This window comes from Panthera onca, chromosome E2 (assembly GCF_046562875.1).
Source record: "Panthera onca isolate mPanOnc1 chromosome E2, mPanOnc1 haplotype 2, whole genome shotgun sequence".
NCBI classification, from domain to species: Eukaryota; Metazoa; Chordata; class Mammalia; order Carnivora; family Felidae; genus Panthera; species Panthera onca.
In genome coordinates, this window is record NC_138353.1 from 6,994,645 (window position 1) to 7,011,532 (window position 16,888).

Consider the following 16,888-nt stretch of genomic DNA (forward strand, 5'->3'; position numbering starts at 1 on the left):
ATTTAATTTAAAAAAAAATCCTGTGGTATTGCAGGGAAGAAAAAAGACGTGAATTCCATTTTCCCAGTCTACAGAGCCAGCTATAACAGTTATTCACATTGTTATATTTATTTTTGTGTGTATAAACACATACACACACACACACACACACACACACACACACAGATATAGATGTATTGCTTTACTTTGGCAGAAATACAGTATCATATTATATACATAATGAGTAGAAATGTGCTTTGTTCATTGAGCTGTATAGCATGGACATTTTTTATTTCCGGAAATTTGTATTAACATATTAAATAATCACATAATATTCCATTAGGTAGAATGTAATTATTCATTCAATTCATCCTCTATCAGTGGACCTAAACAGTACCTCAGGGGTTTCTACACACCCCCTCTCCTCAAGTTCAGTAATTTGCTGGAACAGCTCACAGAACTCAGTGAAGTAACTACTTTACTTACTATCACCAGTTTATTATAAGAGATACAAAGGAACAGCCAGGTGAAGAGGTACATAGGGTAGTGTCCAGAAGGGTCCTGAGCACAGGAGCTTGTGTCCCTGTGCGGTTGGGGTACACCACCCTCTTGGCACCTCGAAGTGTTCACCAACTCAGAAGCTCTCCAAACCTGTAATGTAGGAGATTTTGTGGATTAAATAGGCCTGATTGATTAAATCATTGACCAAGCTCAATCTCCAGCCCTTCTCTGCTTCCCAGAGGTTCCAGAGGTGAGGCTGAAAGTTCCAACCCTCTAATCATGCCTTGGTCTTTTTGGGGACCAACTCCCATCCTGAGGCTATTTGGGGACCCCCAGCCACCAATAAATCATTGGCATATAAAAGCTACTCTTGTCTCTCTCCAGAGAGTCCAGGGATTTTAGGAGCTCTGTGCCAGGAATCTGAGACAAATACCAAATATCTATTTCCCATTGTACCATGAGTCTAAGGAAGTAGCCACTCCATTCCTAGGTTTGTAACAAAAAGAATACTGTATCTTATGAACTGCTTTTTAAAATATCAATTTAGGCTTTTCTCCTGTAACCTATTAATTTATTTTAGTGGCTACTAAAATAAAGGGCTAATAAAATAAAGAGGTTGGCTGCCAACCTGACATCTATGCCCCTTAAAAAAAAAAAAAATCCCTATTTTATTTAGACAGCTATCCATCTGGGAACTTGACCTTAACATTCAGTTCAGCAGGAAATGCAGATTAGTCCTACCAGTCAGGGTACATCGTCCATTGCCATTCTCAGTTTCATTGCTGTGTTCCAGGCGTGAACATTTTATGCAGCTCTGATCTGTTAAATGTGAGGGAAAGTCTGCCAAGGAGCTTCTTGGAAACAGTTGGGTCCTTGATCTCCATTCCTAGAGATCTCAGTTGTAAACTCATTCCTATCTCACTCCCTAGTTGCTGCCTTGTAGGGTGAAAGCAGTATTCAAATTGACTTCATGGTGTTGGTGTCCTCAGTGTGGGTCTCCAGTTTCCAGCATGGCTCCAGGGCTTGGCCCGTGGGGAGACTGATCTCTGATCTGCTGCTACTGAGGCAAGAATGAGGCTGCATTTGCTTTCCTGATTATGTGGAAGGAGCTGGCTGGGGGTGGACAACAGATATTACAAGAGACAGTTGCAGGGGCTCTGTTTTTGTAACTGTGACCATATAGCCACTCCACAGTATGGCCACTCCACAGTGTGATGTGCCAAGGGAATAAAGTTCATAAAGTGCATGAGAGAGAGAGAGAGAAAAAAAAAAAAACAACTGTATCGTGAGGCTATTGGAAAAGGGATATGTCATAAAGGAGAGAGGCAGATGTGGATTCAGATCCCACGTTACTACTTAGGAAAGATGTTAACCTGGACAACACACTTCACCTGACCAAGCCTCAGCTTACTTGCGCTTAAAATGGAGACAATGCTTGGGGCGCCTGGGTGGCTCAGTCGGTTAAGCGTCCGACTTCGGCTCAGGTCATGATCTCGCGGTTGGTTAGTTCAAGCCCCGCGTCGGGCCCTGTGCTGACAGCTCGGGGCCTGGAGCCTGTTTCGGATTCTGTGTCTCCCTCTCTCTGACCCTCCCCCGTTCATGCTCTGTCTCTCTCTGTCTCAAAAATAAATTAACGTTTAAAAAAAAATTAAAAAAAAATGGAGATAATGCTTACCTTATAGAGTAGTACTGAGGATTAAATAAGACGATGGTCATGATTTGTATAGTACCTTGGTCTTCAAATGGGATAATTGCTCCAATTGATCTGTGTGAGAAATTGACAGCAGGCAAGACCATGAGCCGTGTTCTTCTCCCATTTCTTTCACATCCATTCTTGTCCAACTTTGCCCCCCCCACCCAAAAAAAAAGGCATTCCTCTCACCCATTCTGTATCTTCCCATGGAGCCTGGCCTCATGATGTAAAAGCTTCCTGGGTGTTAAAGAGACAGAGGAAATGTTGGGGCCTGTTGTTAGAATCCACACAGCCGAAGAGAGCTGTGGTCCCAGGTGTATGTCCTCTTGCCATTGAATTTGCTCTTGAATCCACAGGTTCTAGTCCAGGGGAACAAGGCATTATTGGTCCTAGAAGGAGGAGGTTCCAGGCCTGGGAGATCATCATTTCTGGCAGCAGCCTGACCTGAGATACCTTGACTATATCTTCTGGGCAGGCCCAGAGCAGACAGAAGACAGCATATCCTGGAGTTTCTAGCCCTTTTTTAAGAACAGGAGAAAATGACCAAGGCCCAGGTGAGGTTTGTTGTACCTTTCTGTCCTTTGTTTCCCAGTGGATTTGTGGAAGCTTCTAACAGTTTGATAAAATGAGACAGTATATGTTGATAAAAGTCAGGGTCTGTTGGAAAATAAGTTTGGGTTATAATCTTCAAATCTGGGCAAATTAGGAAGCAAAGGATATGTATAGGTCCTAGGGTCCATACAAAGTCCTTAAGGATGGGAGCTAAATGGCTGTATAAGGCCTTGTGGGCTGCCTTAGCTTTGAATTTGTGTCTCCTCCTCTTGGCAGCTGTGGTACTAAGAAAAACATGAAATATTACATGATTACAAGAAATAAACCATTTCTTCAGGGAAAGTAATCTCATTGCTCAGAGAGTCTAAGAAATTTCTTTTCCTAGCTCTCCAGAGAGATTTTGTGGTAGACAGTGTCCTCGATATCAACCATGTAATAAAGGCATAGGATGCTTCCTTTGGCTTTTTCTCATCGTGTTCCTCAGAGTAAGCTCAGAGGGTAATGCCAGAGCAGAACTGGATTGGACAGAATTCTTCAAAAGCAGTGCACCTTGACAATAGAACCTTCCAGCAGTCCACACTTTACCCAGGAATAAAGCCTGGATTATTTAATAGAATGAATGGGCTGCTTGACCTTTGAGCCATTCTCCATGAAGAATTCTGCCATTTGGCGGAAGACAGCTAAAAGTTCCATTCTTTGATAACAGCTTGGAATACAGATAGTGACAATGCTCCCTGTATACCTTTTTGTTTGTTTGTTTGTTTGTTTGTTTGTTTTCTAGAGAGAGAAAAAGAGGATGCACCTGCACGCATGTTATGTGTGAGAGGAGCAGAGAGAGAAGGGGAGACAGGATCCAAAGCGGGCTTTGTGCTGACAGCACGGCCCCTCCTTTATACCTTCTTTTTTAACTTTTTAAATTTTTTAATGTTTAATTTTGAGAGAGAGAGAGAGAGTAGGGGAGGGGCAGAGAGCTAGGGAGACACAGAATCCAAAGCAGGCTCCAGGCTCTAGGCTCTGAGCTGTCAGCACAGAGCCCGATACAGGGCTCGAACCCACAGACTGTGAGATCATGACCGACCTGAGCCAAAATCGGACACTTAAGCAACTGAGCCACCCAGGCGCCCCTATACCTTCTTAACCACAGGTTCAGAAAAAGAAGTCAGAGTCAACTATTCTTAGTTTGGCCTTTGTATTTTTATTTTATTTATTTTAATTTTTTTAAATGTTTATTTATTTTTGAGAGAGAGAGACAGACAGACAGACAGAGCACGAGTAGGGGAGGAGCCGAGAGAGAGAGGGAGACTTAGAATCTGAAGCAGGCTCCAGGCTCTGAGGTGTCAGCAAAGAGCCCGACACAGGGCTCCAACTCATGAACTGTGAGATCATGACCTGAGCCAAAGTCAGATGCTTAACTGACTGAGCCACCCAGGTGCCCCTGGCCTTTGTATTTTTAAATACTTAATGGTGCATGGCTATATTTAAATGTAAAAAAGTCAAGCAAAAAGAAGTATTTGCACTAAAAGAGAATATCCCCTTTTACCTTTTCCTGCCCAACCCCCAAACCAAGGAGTAACAGATGTTAATAGTTTGGGTCTTCTGACTAATCTCTGTATAATTGACATATGGTAGAATATATTTATACACATTTCTATATGCATACGTATGTGTATATGTTAAGATTTTTTAGGGGCGCCTGGGTGGCTCAGTCAGTTAAGCATCTGACTCAGCTCAGGTCATGATTTCATGGTTTGTGAGTTTGAGCCCTGCATCCGGCCTGCTGCTGTCAGCTCAAAGCCCACTTCAGATCTTTTCCCTCTCTGTCTACCCCTCTCCCACTCGCAGTCTTTTTCTGTCTCTCTCAAAAATAAATAAACATCAAAAAAATCTTAAATCTATAAAGATTTTTGGTCTTTAATCTATAAAGATATGTCTGGAATACATATATACTAGTTGGGGACTTGATTTTTTTTTTTTTTTCATGTAAGAGAATGCCTTGAAGATCATTGATACCAATGTTTATATCTACCAAATTGATTTTAACGTTTGCAGGGTATATTACAGCATGGAGGTGCTGTAATACATTCTTGCCTGCTTTTGATGGGTGTTTAGATGATGGATAGTTTTTCACTTATAAACAAAGAATGAACATTTCCTTCTGCACATTGTTTTGTCTCTGAAAATATTTTTTTTCGAATATTATTTTGATACTCTTTTAGCCTACAAAGAACTAATTAGTAGAATTCCATGGTGCTGTTGGCTGAATGTTTGTGTTCCCACAAAATTTATATGTTGAAATCTTGCCCCCCAGGGATGATGGTGTTAGGCGGTGGGGGCCTTTGGACCAGCAGGTGGGCCCTCAACAGAATACAACCATTCTGGCTCCTTGATCTGGGATCTCCTACCTTCCCCAACTGTGAGAAATAAATTTCTGTTTTTATAAGCTACCCAGTCTGTGTTATTTTGTTATAGCAGCCTGAGACTAAGACACAGGGTCCTGTGGTATGTGAAATAGTAACCATGCACATAATTCATCACAGGAAGTCAATCAGAACGTGTTCCTGTCCCGCTTTTCTGCATCATCTGTTCTGCCTTAGAGTGCATTGGCATTGGTTGTTACAGGCACCGTTATCATTTGAGGACGTGGCCGTGAGCTTCTCCCGGGAGGAGTGGCGGCTCCTGGTCCCCGCCCAGAAGGACCTGTACCGGGACGTGATGCTGGAGAACTACAGGAACCTGGTGTCAGTGGGTGAGGACAGCATCACAGTCAGTTGTCTTTCATTTCTCATTGAGTAGAAGCCATAGTGTCTCTGAAATATCTCCTGGTTGGCACTAACATGTGGTAGGGTATAGACTTTTATTTTCCTGTTTGGCCCTAGAGTGTATACGCTCTCCCTTCCCCTAGGAAAAAGATTTTACTTTACTGAAGTACAAATGATGCATAAACTTTCTCCGGTTTATGTAGGTGCCCAAGCTAAAATACTTGGTGCCAAGTCTTCAGTGATTTCCCATTTTACAGGATACCAAGCCAGAGAACCAGATTCACTCTTCCAGTTGGAGCATGGAGGACCACTGTGGGCAGTAGAGGGAGCAGCTCCGAGGCCACCCTGTCCAGGTGAGTGACTGAAAGGAAAACCAAGAAAACTAGAATTCCAGTCGGTCAGGGAAAGGTTAACACTTGGTTGTGTCGAGAGCTTTTCTTATACCAGTTGGTGACACAAATATAATCAACTCCTTTCTGTATCTTTGTTCTTTATTAGGGCTGTTCTTTTCAGCTATTAAAGGATGAGGTTTTCCCCACACCCCGTTTTTTTTTTTTTTTCTCATTTCTAGATCTGATTACAGTCTGTCTCACCTTGGATCCAGATTCTTACCTGGTTCTCTCCTGCCTCAGCTGTGCACACCTTCTTCCTTATTTATTTATTTATATTTATTTATTTATAGAGGTCGCCCAAGAGTGGGGGAGGGACAGAGGGAGAGGGAAAGAGAGACTATCAAGCAGGCTCTGCACTGTCAGTGAGGGGCCGGATTCAGGGCTCGAACTCATGAACTATGAGATCATGACCTGAGCCGAAATCAAGAGTCAGATGCTTAATTGACTGAGCCCCCCAGGCGCCCCTCCCTTTCTTTTTCTGCAGCGTTCCCACTTCCTCTTCTCCGCCTGCTTGCTCTCAAACAGATGGCTTTGCACTTGGCCCAGCTCTCATCTTCTGCACATCCCTGCCCCTTTTGAAAGGGCTGATATCCCTCCCTGCCAACTCACATCCCCTGAGGTCATCTGAAACCACACGTACCTTGTCTCTCAGGGCACCTCTATTTCTTCACCCTCTGCTTCCCCAACTTGCAGGTTCTGTTGTTTTTTTTTAAATCTTCTGCTTGATTCTCATATTAAAAGTTTCATTCATTGTCAAGGCCTAAGCCCCTGTTCTGAGAGAGTCCCAGGTTGGGAGAGTCCCAAATTGACCTCTTCTGCTAACGTCTAATCTGCACTGTAATGCAGGTATGTTGCCAGCCACCAGGGCAGCTGCCCTTTGACGTCCTACTCCCCATATGCGAAACCAGAGTCCTCCTTTCTCCCAGATGATGTCTTCGCCATCATAGAGCGTATTCATATATACTGACGAGTTAAGCTGTCTGTAGTCTGACAGTTATTCCCAAGTGGACACCTGCCCTTCTGTAGTGTGATCTGACCTTTAATTCTCTATTTTGCCTGCACCCAGGATAATTATCCTGTGAAATCCTTTTTCCTTCTGCTTCAGTGCCGGAACCTGAGATCATTTTTCCTCCTGGTGAATCCTTTCATTCCTAATGCATTTTACTTAGTTTCTGCTGTACTGCTGTGCACACTGGTGCCTGGTCACTGGTGAGTTTTGCCTTGAGTTTTCTGTATTTCTCTATTACTTTTTGGAAGGTCTTTGCTATTTGTATTAAATTTGTTGTTTTGGGGTGCCTGGCTGGCTCAGTCAGTGGAGCATGCGACTCTTGATCTTGGGGTTGTGAGTTCGAGCCCCGCATTGAGTGTAGAGATTACTTAAAAATACAATCTTTAAAAAAGCTCTTTTTGTTGTTTTGGAAAGGCCTTTGGAAATTGTATGCACATGCTCAATTCCCACCTCAGAGTAGGCTGTGATCGTTTAGACTTGGATTGCTGAGTTGCTGCACTCACCCCCACACTGGCTGTTTGCAGTTTTTGGTTTGTCCCTTTTTTTTCTTTTCTTTTGAGAGAGAGAGTATGAAGGGGAGAGAGGGGCAGAAGGAGAGGGTGAGAGAGAATCGTAAGCAGGCTCCACACCCAGCACAGAGCCTGACATGTGGCTTGATCTCATGACTGTGAGATCATGACCTGAGACAAAATCAGGAGTCAGACACTTAACCGACTGAGCCACCCAGGCACCCCCGGTTAGTCCCTTTTTTTTTTTTTTTTTTTTAAATTTTTTTTTTTTAATGTTTATTTATTTTTGAGACAGAGAGAGACAGAGCATGAACGGGGGAGGATCAGAGAGAGAGGGAGACACAGAATCTGAAACAGGCTCCAGGCTCTGAGCTGTCAGCACAGAGCCCGACGCGGGGCTTGAACTCACGGACCACGAGATCATGACCTGAGCCGAAGTCGGACGCTTAACCGACTGAGCCACCCAGGCGCCCCAAGTCCCTTTTAATGGTATGGCTGCATTCCTTTGTGGGCAGAGGGCATTAAAGCAGTGAAACTTAATGAGAAAACATGAAAGTGAGAATTGGTTAAAAAAAAAAAAAAAAAGGCCCACATATATTTAGAAGTTGAGAAGATAAGAACCCAGCCAGGTAGAGTGAGAAGTATCAGGGCTCTGGAAGGAGGAGGGTCAGAAGATGTCCCAGAAACAAGCCACAAACTTATTCTGGGGAGGCAGAAGTGATATATTTTATTGAATGCCACAGATACCACAGTGTCCAGTGAACTAACGGCTGGCATCTATGCATTTGATTGTGTTGCATTTTTACGTCCAGATACTGCCTTCTTTTTATCTCCCCAAAGTTCCAGTGCACACTTGGAACTCCATCTTCCCTAACGTCTCTGTACTCTGTCTAAACTGCACTGACTCAGTCATGATCGACAGGTGTTATTGTATTGCTTCGCTGGTTAGGATGAGGCTTCCTTTTCCATACAGAGAAAGGGTCTCTATCTCACTCTTCCTTACTGCGTACAGACTGCATAATCATTCACGTGCATCTGTTCATCACATCTTGAAAACAGGTCTCGCTTCGGTTTTTTGTTTGTTTGGTTGGTTTTTAAATCAGGGATCTGTGTAAACTGTGTGGGAAGTTTTTCAAACCACAGACTTTGTCTCTTAAGATTTATCTTCTGATCTACTCGGTATGGGGAGGGTCCTGAGCAAATGAGGTTGGAAATGCTCGCTAGGCCAGCTGTGCTTTGATCCCTGTAGTAGAACTGCCACCCAAATACAGCTCCAAAAGGTTCAAATGTAATGAAGGACAGAAATACCTTACAAGTGTCCAAAGTCCTCAGTTGCGAAGGGTTGACAGAGATGCCTGAAATTCTAAAATTGTTAGCATTTGATTATGAGGCATAGAAGGGACTGTTTTTGTAAAGTTAGAGAAAATTGAGCTTTGATAAAGTGTTATAGAAAGAATGAAGTACTTTTTGGAAGCATGATAAAATAATTTCTGCAAGAAAGATGTTAGAGTTTCAAATAAAAATGATGATGGAAGGCCTGTGGGTCAGTAAAAAGATTTTGGAGATGGAAATGAGGAAGGCAATTGAGAGATGAGACTATGTGAAAGGAAATGGCTGATTACTGTGGATTTTATGTTAATAATTGGCTTAGAAAGTGTGACTTTGGTTCTGTCTGAGCTTTTTTTGCTATTTCTAGAGAGTCTTGCTTGATAGATAGCTGGGTAGTAGCATTGGAACAATAAGAAGTTAGAGCTTGGAGCTCTAGAATAAGTGGAAGATAAGGCAGGTCAATGTTTTGTTCCTGGATAGAGGATGATTCTTCAGAATCTCTTAACTGGTGCCAGAGAGGAGATAGGAACAGAGATTAAGGAAGAATGTAGCATTAGTTGAAAGGAAAAAATTGGGAGATGAGTCTATCAAGTAGATTATAATGGCAAATATGGATATTACCGTATATACGGATGTGATAGTCTGTACTGTGCCGTCCATTGTGTTGGCCACTGGTCACATGTGGCTACTTAAATTTATTTAACATTACGTAAAGTTACAAATTCAGTTCTCCTGTCACTCTGGTCACCCACATTCAGGTGCCCAGTAGCCACACACAGCTAGTGGGTACCATATTAGAAAACACAGATATAAAACATTCCCATTGTTGCAGAAGATTTTATTGAATAGCACAGTACACAGTTGCAGTATGATGAAACTGAGGAGAAGCTGATGTTTCCACCAGTTAGGACAGCTATACTCTTCTCTGGGGCAAGGGCGGATGGCCCAAGGACCTATTTTTAAATTCCAGGTGGACATATATGTGTCTGGATATATTGGACTGAGGGAGGTTGTATCGTTTTTACATAGAAAGTTGAAGTATTGGCTACTGTAGTACTCTAAATAGGTAATTGGTGTTATTATAAAAGTTTAGTTTTGATGTGCAGGTGGAATGAGAGGGGAAAGGTTTAGTAACAAGGGATTATTGACTATTTTGCCTCAATAATCTTGGGATAAGATTCCGTAGATCCTGCATTCTGATTTTCCAATTTCAGCCCTTTCTTATGAAAACCTCCATTGTTTATATGTTTGGTCAGCATTTGTTTGATGTTTCTGGATGGGATTTTCATATTCTCTTTGCATATCACTCTCCCAAAACTCTTAAGACTTGGAATCCATGAAATTCTTGTCCAGGGCCTTCCCCTTTCTCTGTCCATTACCTCATCTGGTTCTGTGTAGTCCAAATGTTTAAGTACTGTTTATATACTCAACTTAAAATTGTTATCTGAAGTCTGGAACTTTCTCCACACTCCTAGATCTAACCGGATACTTCATATTTGTTCTTGAATGTTTATCTCAGACCTGATGCATTCCTCAAAACGGAACGCTTGATTCCCCACGCATACCAAACCTAACTCCCTGATTTTCCTCATCGTATTAAATGGCACCAGCACCCTACACAGATGCTTAAGCCACATATCGAGGAGCTATCCTCAATGATTCCCTTTTCTTCTTCTAGCACTCATTCTTGACTGAGCCTTCTCTTTTCCTCCTGTCACTCTTTCCCTTCTCTGTACTATGTCCTTGTTTTTGTACATTTCTCTAACTCCACTGTAGTCAGTTACACTGAAGCTGCTGTTTGTTACTTCTTTTGAGCGGGGGAGAGGCAGAGAGAGTCAGGGAGAGAAAGAATCCCAAGCAGGCTCCACACTCAGCACAGATCCCGGCACAGGACTCAGTCTCACAACCGTAAGATCACGACCTGAGCCAATATCGAGTTGGATGCTTAACCTGCTGAACCATCCAGGTTCCCCAGAAGGTGCTGTTACCTCTTGCCTGAACTCTGCTGTAGATTCTTGTGTATTCTTTCAATATTTTCACCTCTCCAGTTCATTCTTCATGCAACAGCCATGTGACATTTGGAAATACCAATTCAGAATGGGTTGTATTCCTGCCAGAAAATGTTTGGTGGCTTCTGGCCATCGCTCTTAGCATAAAATCCAGTTTTTTTTAACTTTTTTTTTTAATGTTTATTTATTGTGTGAGAGAGAGAGAGCACACATGTGCATGCAAGCAGGGGAGGGGCAGAGAGAGGGGGAGATAGAATTCCAAGCGGGCTGCGTGTTGTCAAGTGTAGAGCCCAATGCAGGGTCTTGAACCCATGAACCTCGAGATCACGACCTGAGCCAAAATCAAGAGTTGGATGCTTAACGAAATGAGCCACCACCCAGGCACCCCAATAGGAAATCCAGTTTCTGACAAAGTCTCCCTACATCATCTATATGGTCTCAGTTCTGCCTCCCTTTCCAAACTTACCTGTTTCTACTTCACTCAAGCCAAGGACATAATCCAGGTGCACCAGCCTCTCTTATGTTTCTTGATCATGCCTAAGATTTTCTGCTTCTGAGTTTTTGCATTGGTTGTTCCTTTTTGGAATGTTATTCATCGAGTTATCTGTATAACACCGCTCATTCTTACCCTGTGATGTCACCTTAACTTCCTTGTCTCATGAATGATTATTTTATCTAAGACTAACCTACCACTACTCTGTCACCTTCTTCATACACACTGTTTTGCACGTTCTGTAATTTTTTTATTTCTTTGGTTACTTGTTGATCCTCCCTTCCCCCCATCTTTTTCTCTGTCTTGTTACTAGAATGACAGCTCCACAGAGACAGAATATATAAGTTACCTTAGTGTGACCGATATATTGTAATTCTAATATTCAAACATAGTATGGTAATATTCTAATATCATATTCTAATGTATTCCCAAACACCAGCGCATTCAGTGTTTGTTGGATGAAAGGATCCATCCCCTCCATCTTCTTTTGTTCTGTTCCAGTCACAGTGTGGTTCTGTTTTTACTTGTCTCCATTTTGCAAGGTCCAATTTGGAGAGAAGCCTAAGTTATATTTATTCATTGTAGACTATCCATTGTTGTTTCTAAAGTACGTGTTTTTCCTTTTGCTGTTTTATAGTGTTGTCTTTTTCTCACAGAGCACAGGGTACATTTCTCTTAGACTTCGATCTTAGAGCTAGCCCAAACCATGGCTTTTTTTTTTTTTTTTTAACCTTCTTTTCCCCCTAAAATTATCATGGATGTTTTCATTGTTCTTTTTCCTAGAAGAAATATGGGAGATTGACCATATGCAGTGGCAACCAGAAAACCAAAACGAGATTAAAACTTTGGAAAGATGTCAGCAAAATTATGCACTTGGAAATAATTTCAATTTATGCAAAAGTCTTGTTCCTTTAACACAAAGACACAATAAATTTGGTTCACATTGTAAAGGTTTGAAATCACATTTAGGTTTTGTTCTCCAGAATAGAAGATATGCAGGAGAAGATCGTGATGAGTTTAGTGGATATGGGAAATCCTCTGTCTACATCCAACAGGATACAACTCTTACTGGAATTAAATGCACTAAATCACAGCTCGGTGAACATCAAAAAACTTACGCAGAAGAGAAACCACACGAATGCAGTGAGTGCGGTAAGGTCTTCTCCAGGAAGGCACAGCTCATTAGACATCAGAGAACTGAACGAGGAGAAAAGCCCCATGGATGCAGTGAATGTGGGAAGACATTCATGAGGAAGATTCAGCTCACTGAACACCAGAGAATTCATACTGGAGAGAAGCCCCATGAGTGTAATGAATGTGGAAAAGCGTTCTCTAGGAAGTCACAGCTTATGGTACATCAGAGAACTCACACAGGAGAGAAACCCTATGGATGCAGTGAATGTGGAAAAGCCTTCAGCAGGAAGTGCCGGCTCAATAGACACCAGCGATCTCACACTGGAGAGAAGCTCTATGGATGCAGCGTGTGTGGGAAGGCCTTTTCCCAGAAGGCATACCTCATTGCACATCAGAGACTTCACACAGGAGAGAAGCCTTATGAGTGCAGTGAATGTGGAAGAACTTTCTTTTTTAAGTCAGACCTGACCAAGCATCAGAGAATTCATACAGGAGAGAAACCTTATGAATGCAGTGAGTGCGAAAAAGCCTTCAGGAGCAAGTCAAAGCTCATTCAGCATCAGCGAACTCATACCGGAGAGAGGCCGTATGCATGCAGTGAATGTGGCAAAGCCTTTGCCCACATGTCAGTCCTCATGAAACATAAGAAAACTCATGCAAGAGAGAAAACTATAAATTCACTGAAAGTGGAAAAACCTTCCTCAGGGAGTCATAGCTCTTTATACGTGAGTAAACTTGCCCAGGAGCAAAACCAGATGAACACGGTGCCTGTGGAAATACCTTCTTCGGGAACTCAGCCCTTGTTAAACCTCAGTGAGCTCCTTGGGGGTAGAAATGTAGTGTTTGTGGAACAGCCTTTTCTAAGAAGTCAGGCCTCAGTAAGTAATCTGGAGTTTGCACAGGGAATATGTCTTGCAAATGCAGTGAATGTGACCACACCTTCTGTAATAAATTATGTCTTATATGTTACAGACATTGTGTAGGAAAGAAAATCCTCTGGTACCAGGATCTATCTGATACTAGAAAAGCCTTTAGCAAGAATCCTCCACACGTTCTATGTGAGAGCTCATTTGGGGCAGAAATGCTGTGGAGGCAGTGGTGGTGGAGGCTACGTCTGTGAGAATTCAGACTTATTAAATATCCATGAAATCCCAGTCCACAGAAATGCAGCTATTGTGGGGAACCCATTTCCCGGAGATGATTATCTCCATTGCTATCAAAGAATTCCCACAGGACCAGAACATGAGGAAAGAATGTGATGATGTTTTCAATGATAAGTTGTACCTAATCACATGCCAGAGAAGTGTAGAAAGATATTAGAGACACTGAATACAGACAGCATTTTTAGTAAAATGTGGAAGAACTCATAGGAAAGAGAGGCCCCTGAATGCAATAAAAGATGGAAATTCTATCACCAAACTAACTAATGTGTCACAATTTTATACCTTGGGAATGAATCTGGGAAAGACTTCTCTAATAAATGAAATCTTGGGCACCAGGAATTGCGTTATGTAGCAAAAACCTATGAATATGATGAATGTGGAGATACAAGTGTATTAGTTTCTTATCGCTGCTGTAACAAATTACCATAAATTTGTCGGCTTAAAATAACAGAGATGTATTATCTTATAGTTCTGGAGGTCTGAAGTCTGAAATGCATCTCACTGGGCTCAGAGCAAGGGGTTGGCAGGACTGCATTTCTTTCTGGAGGCTCCAGGGAGAACCTGTTCTCTTGGTCCACTAGTTTCTAGAAGCTGCCCAAATCTGTGGCTTGCAGGCCCCTTCCACCTCAAAGCCAGCAATGGCCAGTCAACTCCTCCATCACTCTGGCACTGCCTCCTGCCTCCCTCTCCCGCATTTAAGGACCTGTGTGACTACATTGGGCCCACCCAGATAATCCAGGATAACCTTCCTATTTAAAATCAGCTAATTAGCAACCTTAACTCCACCTAACTACCTTGATTCTCCCTTGCCTTATTCTCTGACATATTCACAGGTCCTGGTGATTAAGATGTGGATATCTTTGGGGGGCCATTATCCTGCCTATTGCAGACCACCATCTGGCACCCAGTGATTTGTGTCCATACCACATGGAAAATACATTCGCTCTATCCCAGCACCTCCAAATGTCGCAAACTATTAACAGCACCAACTCAAAGTCCAAAAATCCCACCTAAATCTTATCAGCTCAAAAGCTCTAAATCAAGCATTGGGTGAGGCTCTGCATACAGATTGTCCTGAGGCACAATTCCTTTCTTGACTGTGAGCCTGTGAAACTCCAGAAACGAGTCACATGGCCCTAAAATACCCAATTGCGTCTTTTACTTCAAATGCCCTGTGCCCTGTAGCGTAACACATTTACAGGTTCTGGGGATTAGGACATGAATGTCTTTGGGAGGTCATTTTGTCTACCACAAAAACATTACATTTCAGAGAATTCATACTACAGTAAATTCCTACCTAGCCATTAAATAAATGTAGAGAAGCATGTTCTCAGAGAAGTAATTGTCTTTAGTTATCATGGTCCAAATACAGTAACACTTTTCCCTGAAATCAAGGAATCTTACACTTGTGTCATTAGATGTGATCACCATGAAATGCTCTTGAATATGGAAATCAAGTGATACACTGGAGAAGAACTAAATGTTTTAAAGGAACATGAGATTTATGTGCTGCAGATGTCAAACGTATGTTTGTATCTATTCTGAAATTGTATAAATTATCCCGTTCTGAGTATGGTACTCCATACCACACCTAAGTGTGAGAATTTTTCACAGCCAATTCCAACAGCCCTGTTTCTTTAACAGCAAATGTTTAATGTATATACCCTCATTAAATAATGAAAAAGATAGAAAAATACAGGAATGGACCGCAGACATAGGGTAATAGGGACATCAGGACAGCTATCTCTCAGAGAAAGGAAACAAGTGAAGGAAGCCTTACGATTGCCCCCAGCTTATAGCCTGGAGAGAGTTTCCACTCTGCAGCATAGGGAGAGGGAATCTAATCAGATCCTGGCAGTCTGTGAACTGAGACAGTTTAGAGTTCGGAGAATTCAAAGCGACTCAAATTCACGGGGCAGATCACAGGAGAGGACAGAGCTGCACCCAGGGTGAGAGCGTTCCCCCATATGATTTTCAGTTGTGAGCAGCACGTGTATGTGCGGAAACTCCCAGGGCTGGAGAAAGAACCACTGGAAATGAACAGGCAGAACCATCCTTGGAGGTTGCACACGTGGGGAATAATTTGTGTTTCCACCAGCTGGAATGGAAACCCCTCCTAACATTGGGAGAATCACAGTGGGACTTCAGAAAAATAGTGACTCTACTGGGTGATTCATGTTGGCTCTAGACTAAAGGCTGCTCTGAACCCTCCTGACAAAGGAGAAATGCAAGCGGCTACCAACGCAAACTGTTTCCAAGTAATTTAACTCCTTCCCAGACCAGAGCCCAGTAGTATTTAAAGAATAGAAAGGAATCCCGTCGACCAACAATGTCAAACTCAGTGTCTGGCATCTAGTCAAAACCTACCCAGGGATGCAAATAAAAAAACAAAAACAAAAACAGGAAAACAGGACCTGTAAACGTGAAGAAAAGTCAATAGAGACCCAGAATTGGCATGGGTGACAGAAATAACAGAAAATTATGTTAAAAACAGCCATTGTAAGTGTTCTGTATGCTCAAGAAGGTGGTGTCAAGTAGATTATAAGAGTTACAATTTACTGGGGTTTCTCTCCACAGGAGCAAAGGGATAGATGAGGCCCAGTCTAGTCACTGGAGCCCCTAACCCCAGGTTGTTCAGCCTCCCAGGAAGAGGCCAGAAGATCATTTCCATCAGTGAGGACCAGGTCCTGTGAGGAGGAGACCCAGACCCAGCTGAAGTTGGGGAGTGTAGTTTGGTCTCTGTCTAGTCCATCTTTGGTTTTTGTGGGAACTGAGGCACCTGTGCACGGCCACAGGTTTCTGGAAAGTGTGGTTTGGGGTGCATGGTCTTCCTAGTTACAGGCTGGTGCTTCTTGGCTGTTTGGCTGCCACGGGGGTTCTGGCACATGTAGTTCATCTGCCTTTGTCTGTTTTTCTTCACATGAGAATTTGGCCTGGGTCCAAGCGGTTGTTGAAGAGGGTGCCTGTCAGAACCTTATCAAAGACCGCTGGGGCTTCTGTATGCAGCATGTGAGGGAACTGGCTTTCCATGGGTCAGTTCCAAACTCATCCTGTGGCTCAGCTTGGGCAAGGTCAGATCTTGGTAGGTCTGTCCTGCTGTATGGCTGGGGTAAGAGATGGCACTAGACAGCTCCTTTGTTGTGTGGGAGGCATTCGCCCTTGTTCCTCCGGGTTCTAGGTGGCTAGATGGACCCCATGTTGGGAGCTTGGGAGGGGAATTTGATTGTGGGTCCTACTGAACCTTACTATACCTTCTATCCCACCCCTTCCCCTCCTGGTCCCCAGAAAAACTTGGAGTGTCTTTGTGTTCCGTGGGGTGTCTTGTCCTGGCCTCCTCTTACCCGCTGTGTCACCATGAACAAAAAA

At 42.9% G+C, this 16,888-nt stretch overlaps 1 protein-coding gene across 4 annotated transcripts in view; it reads left to right on the forward strand.

Moving 5' to 3' along the window:
- LOC132691103 (uncharacterized) overlaps window positions 1-13,778 on the forward strand; it is a 45,484-nt gene extending 31,706 nt beyond the window's left edge. The window contains exons 2-5 of one of the 4 annotated variants that reach the window (XM_060652429.3): window positions 2,530-2,727; window positions 5,345-5,471; window positions 5,742-5,837; window positions 12,009-13,778. In XM_060652429.3, the coding sequence (XP_060508412.1) occupies window positions 2,713-2,727; window positions 5,345-5,471; window positions 5,742-5,837; window positions 12,009-13,342 (1,572 nt within the window). In that variant the 5' untranslated portion in view covers window positions 2,530-2,712 and the 3' untranslated portion in view covers window positions 13,343-13,778. Of the gene's footprint in view, window positions 1-2,529; window positions 2,728-5,033; window positions 5,270-5,344; window positions 5,472-5,741; window positions 5,838-12,008 lie in introns of those variants that run through there. The other 3 variants (XM_060652430.3, XR_013552468.2, XM_078438772.2) reach the window with 3 other exon arrangements.
- The last annotated feature ends 3,110 nt before the right edge of the window (window positions 13,779-16,888 follow it).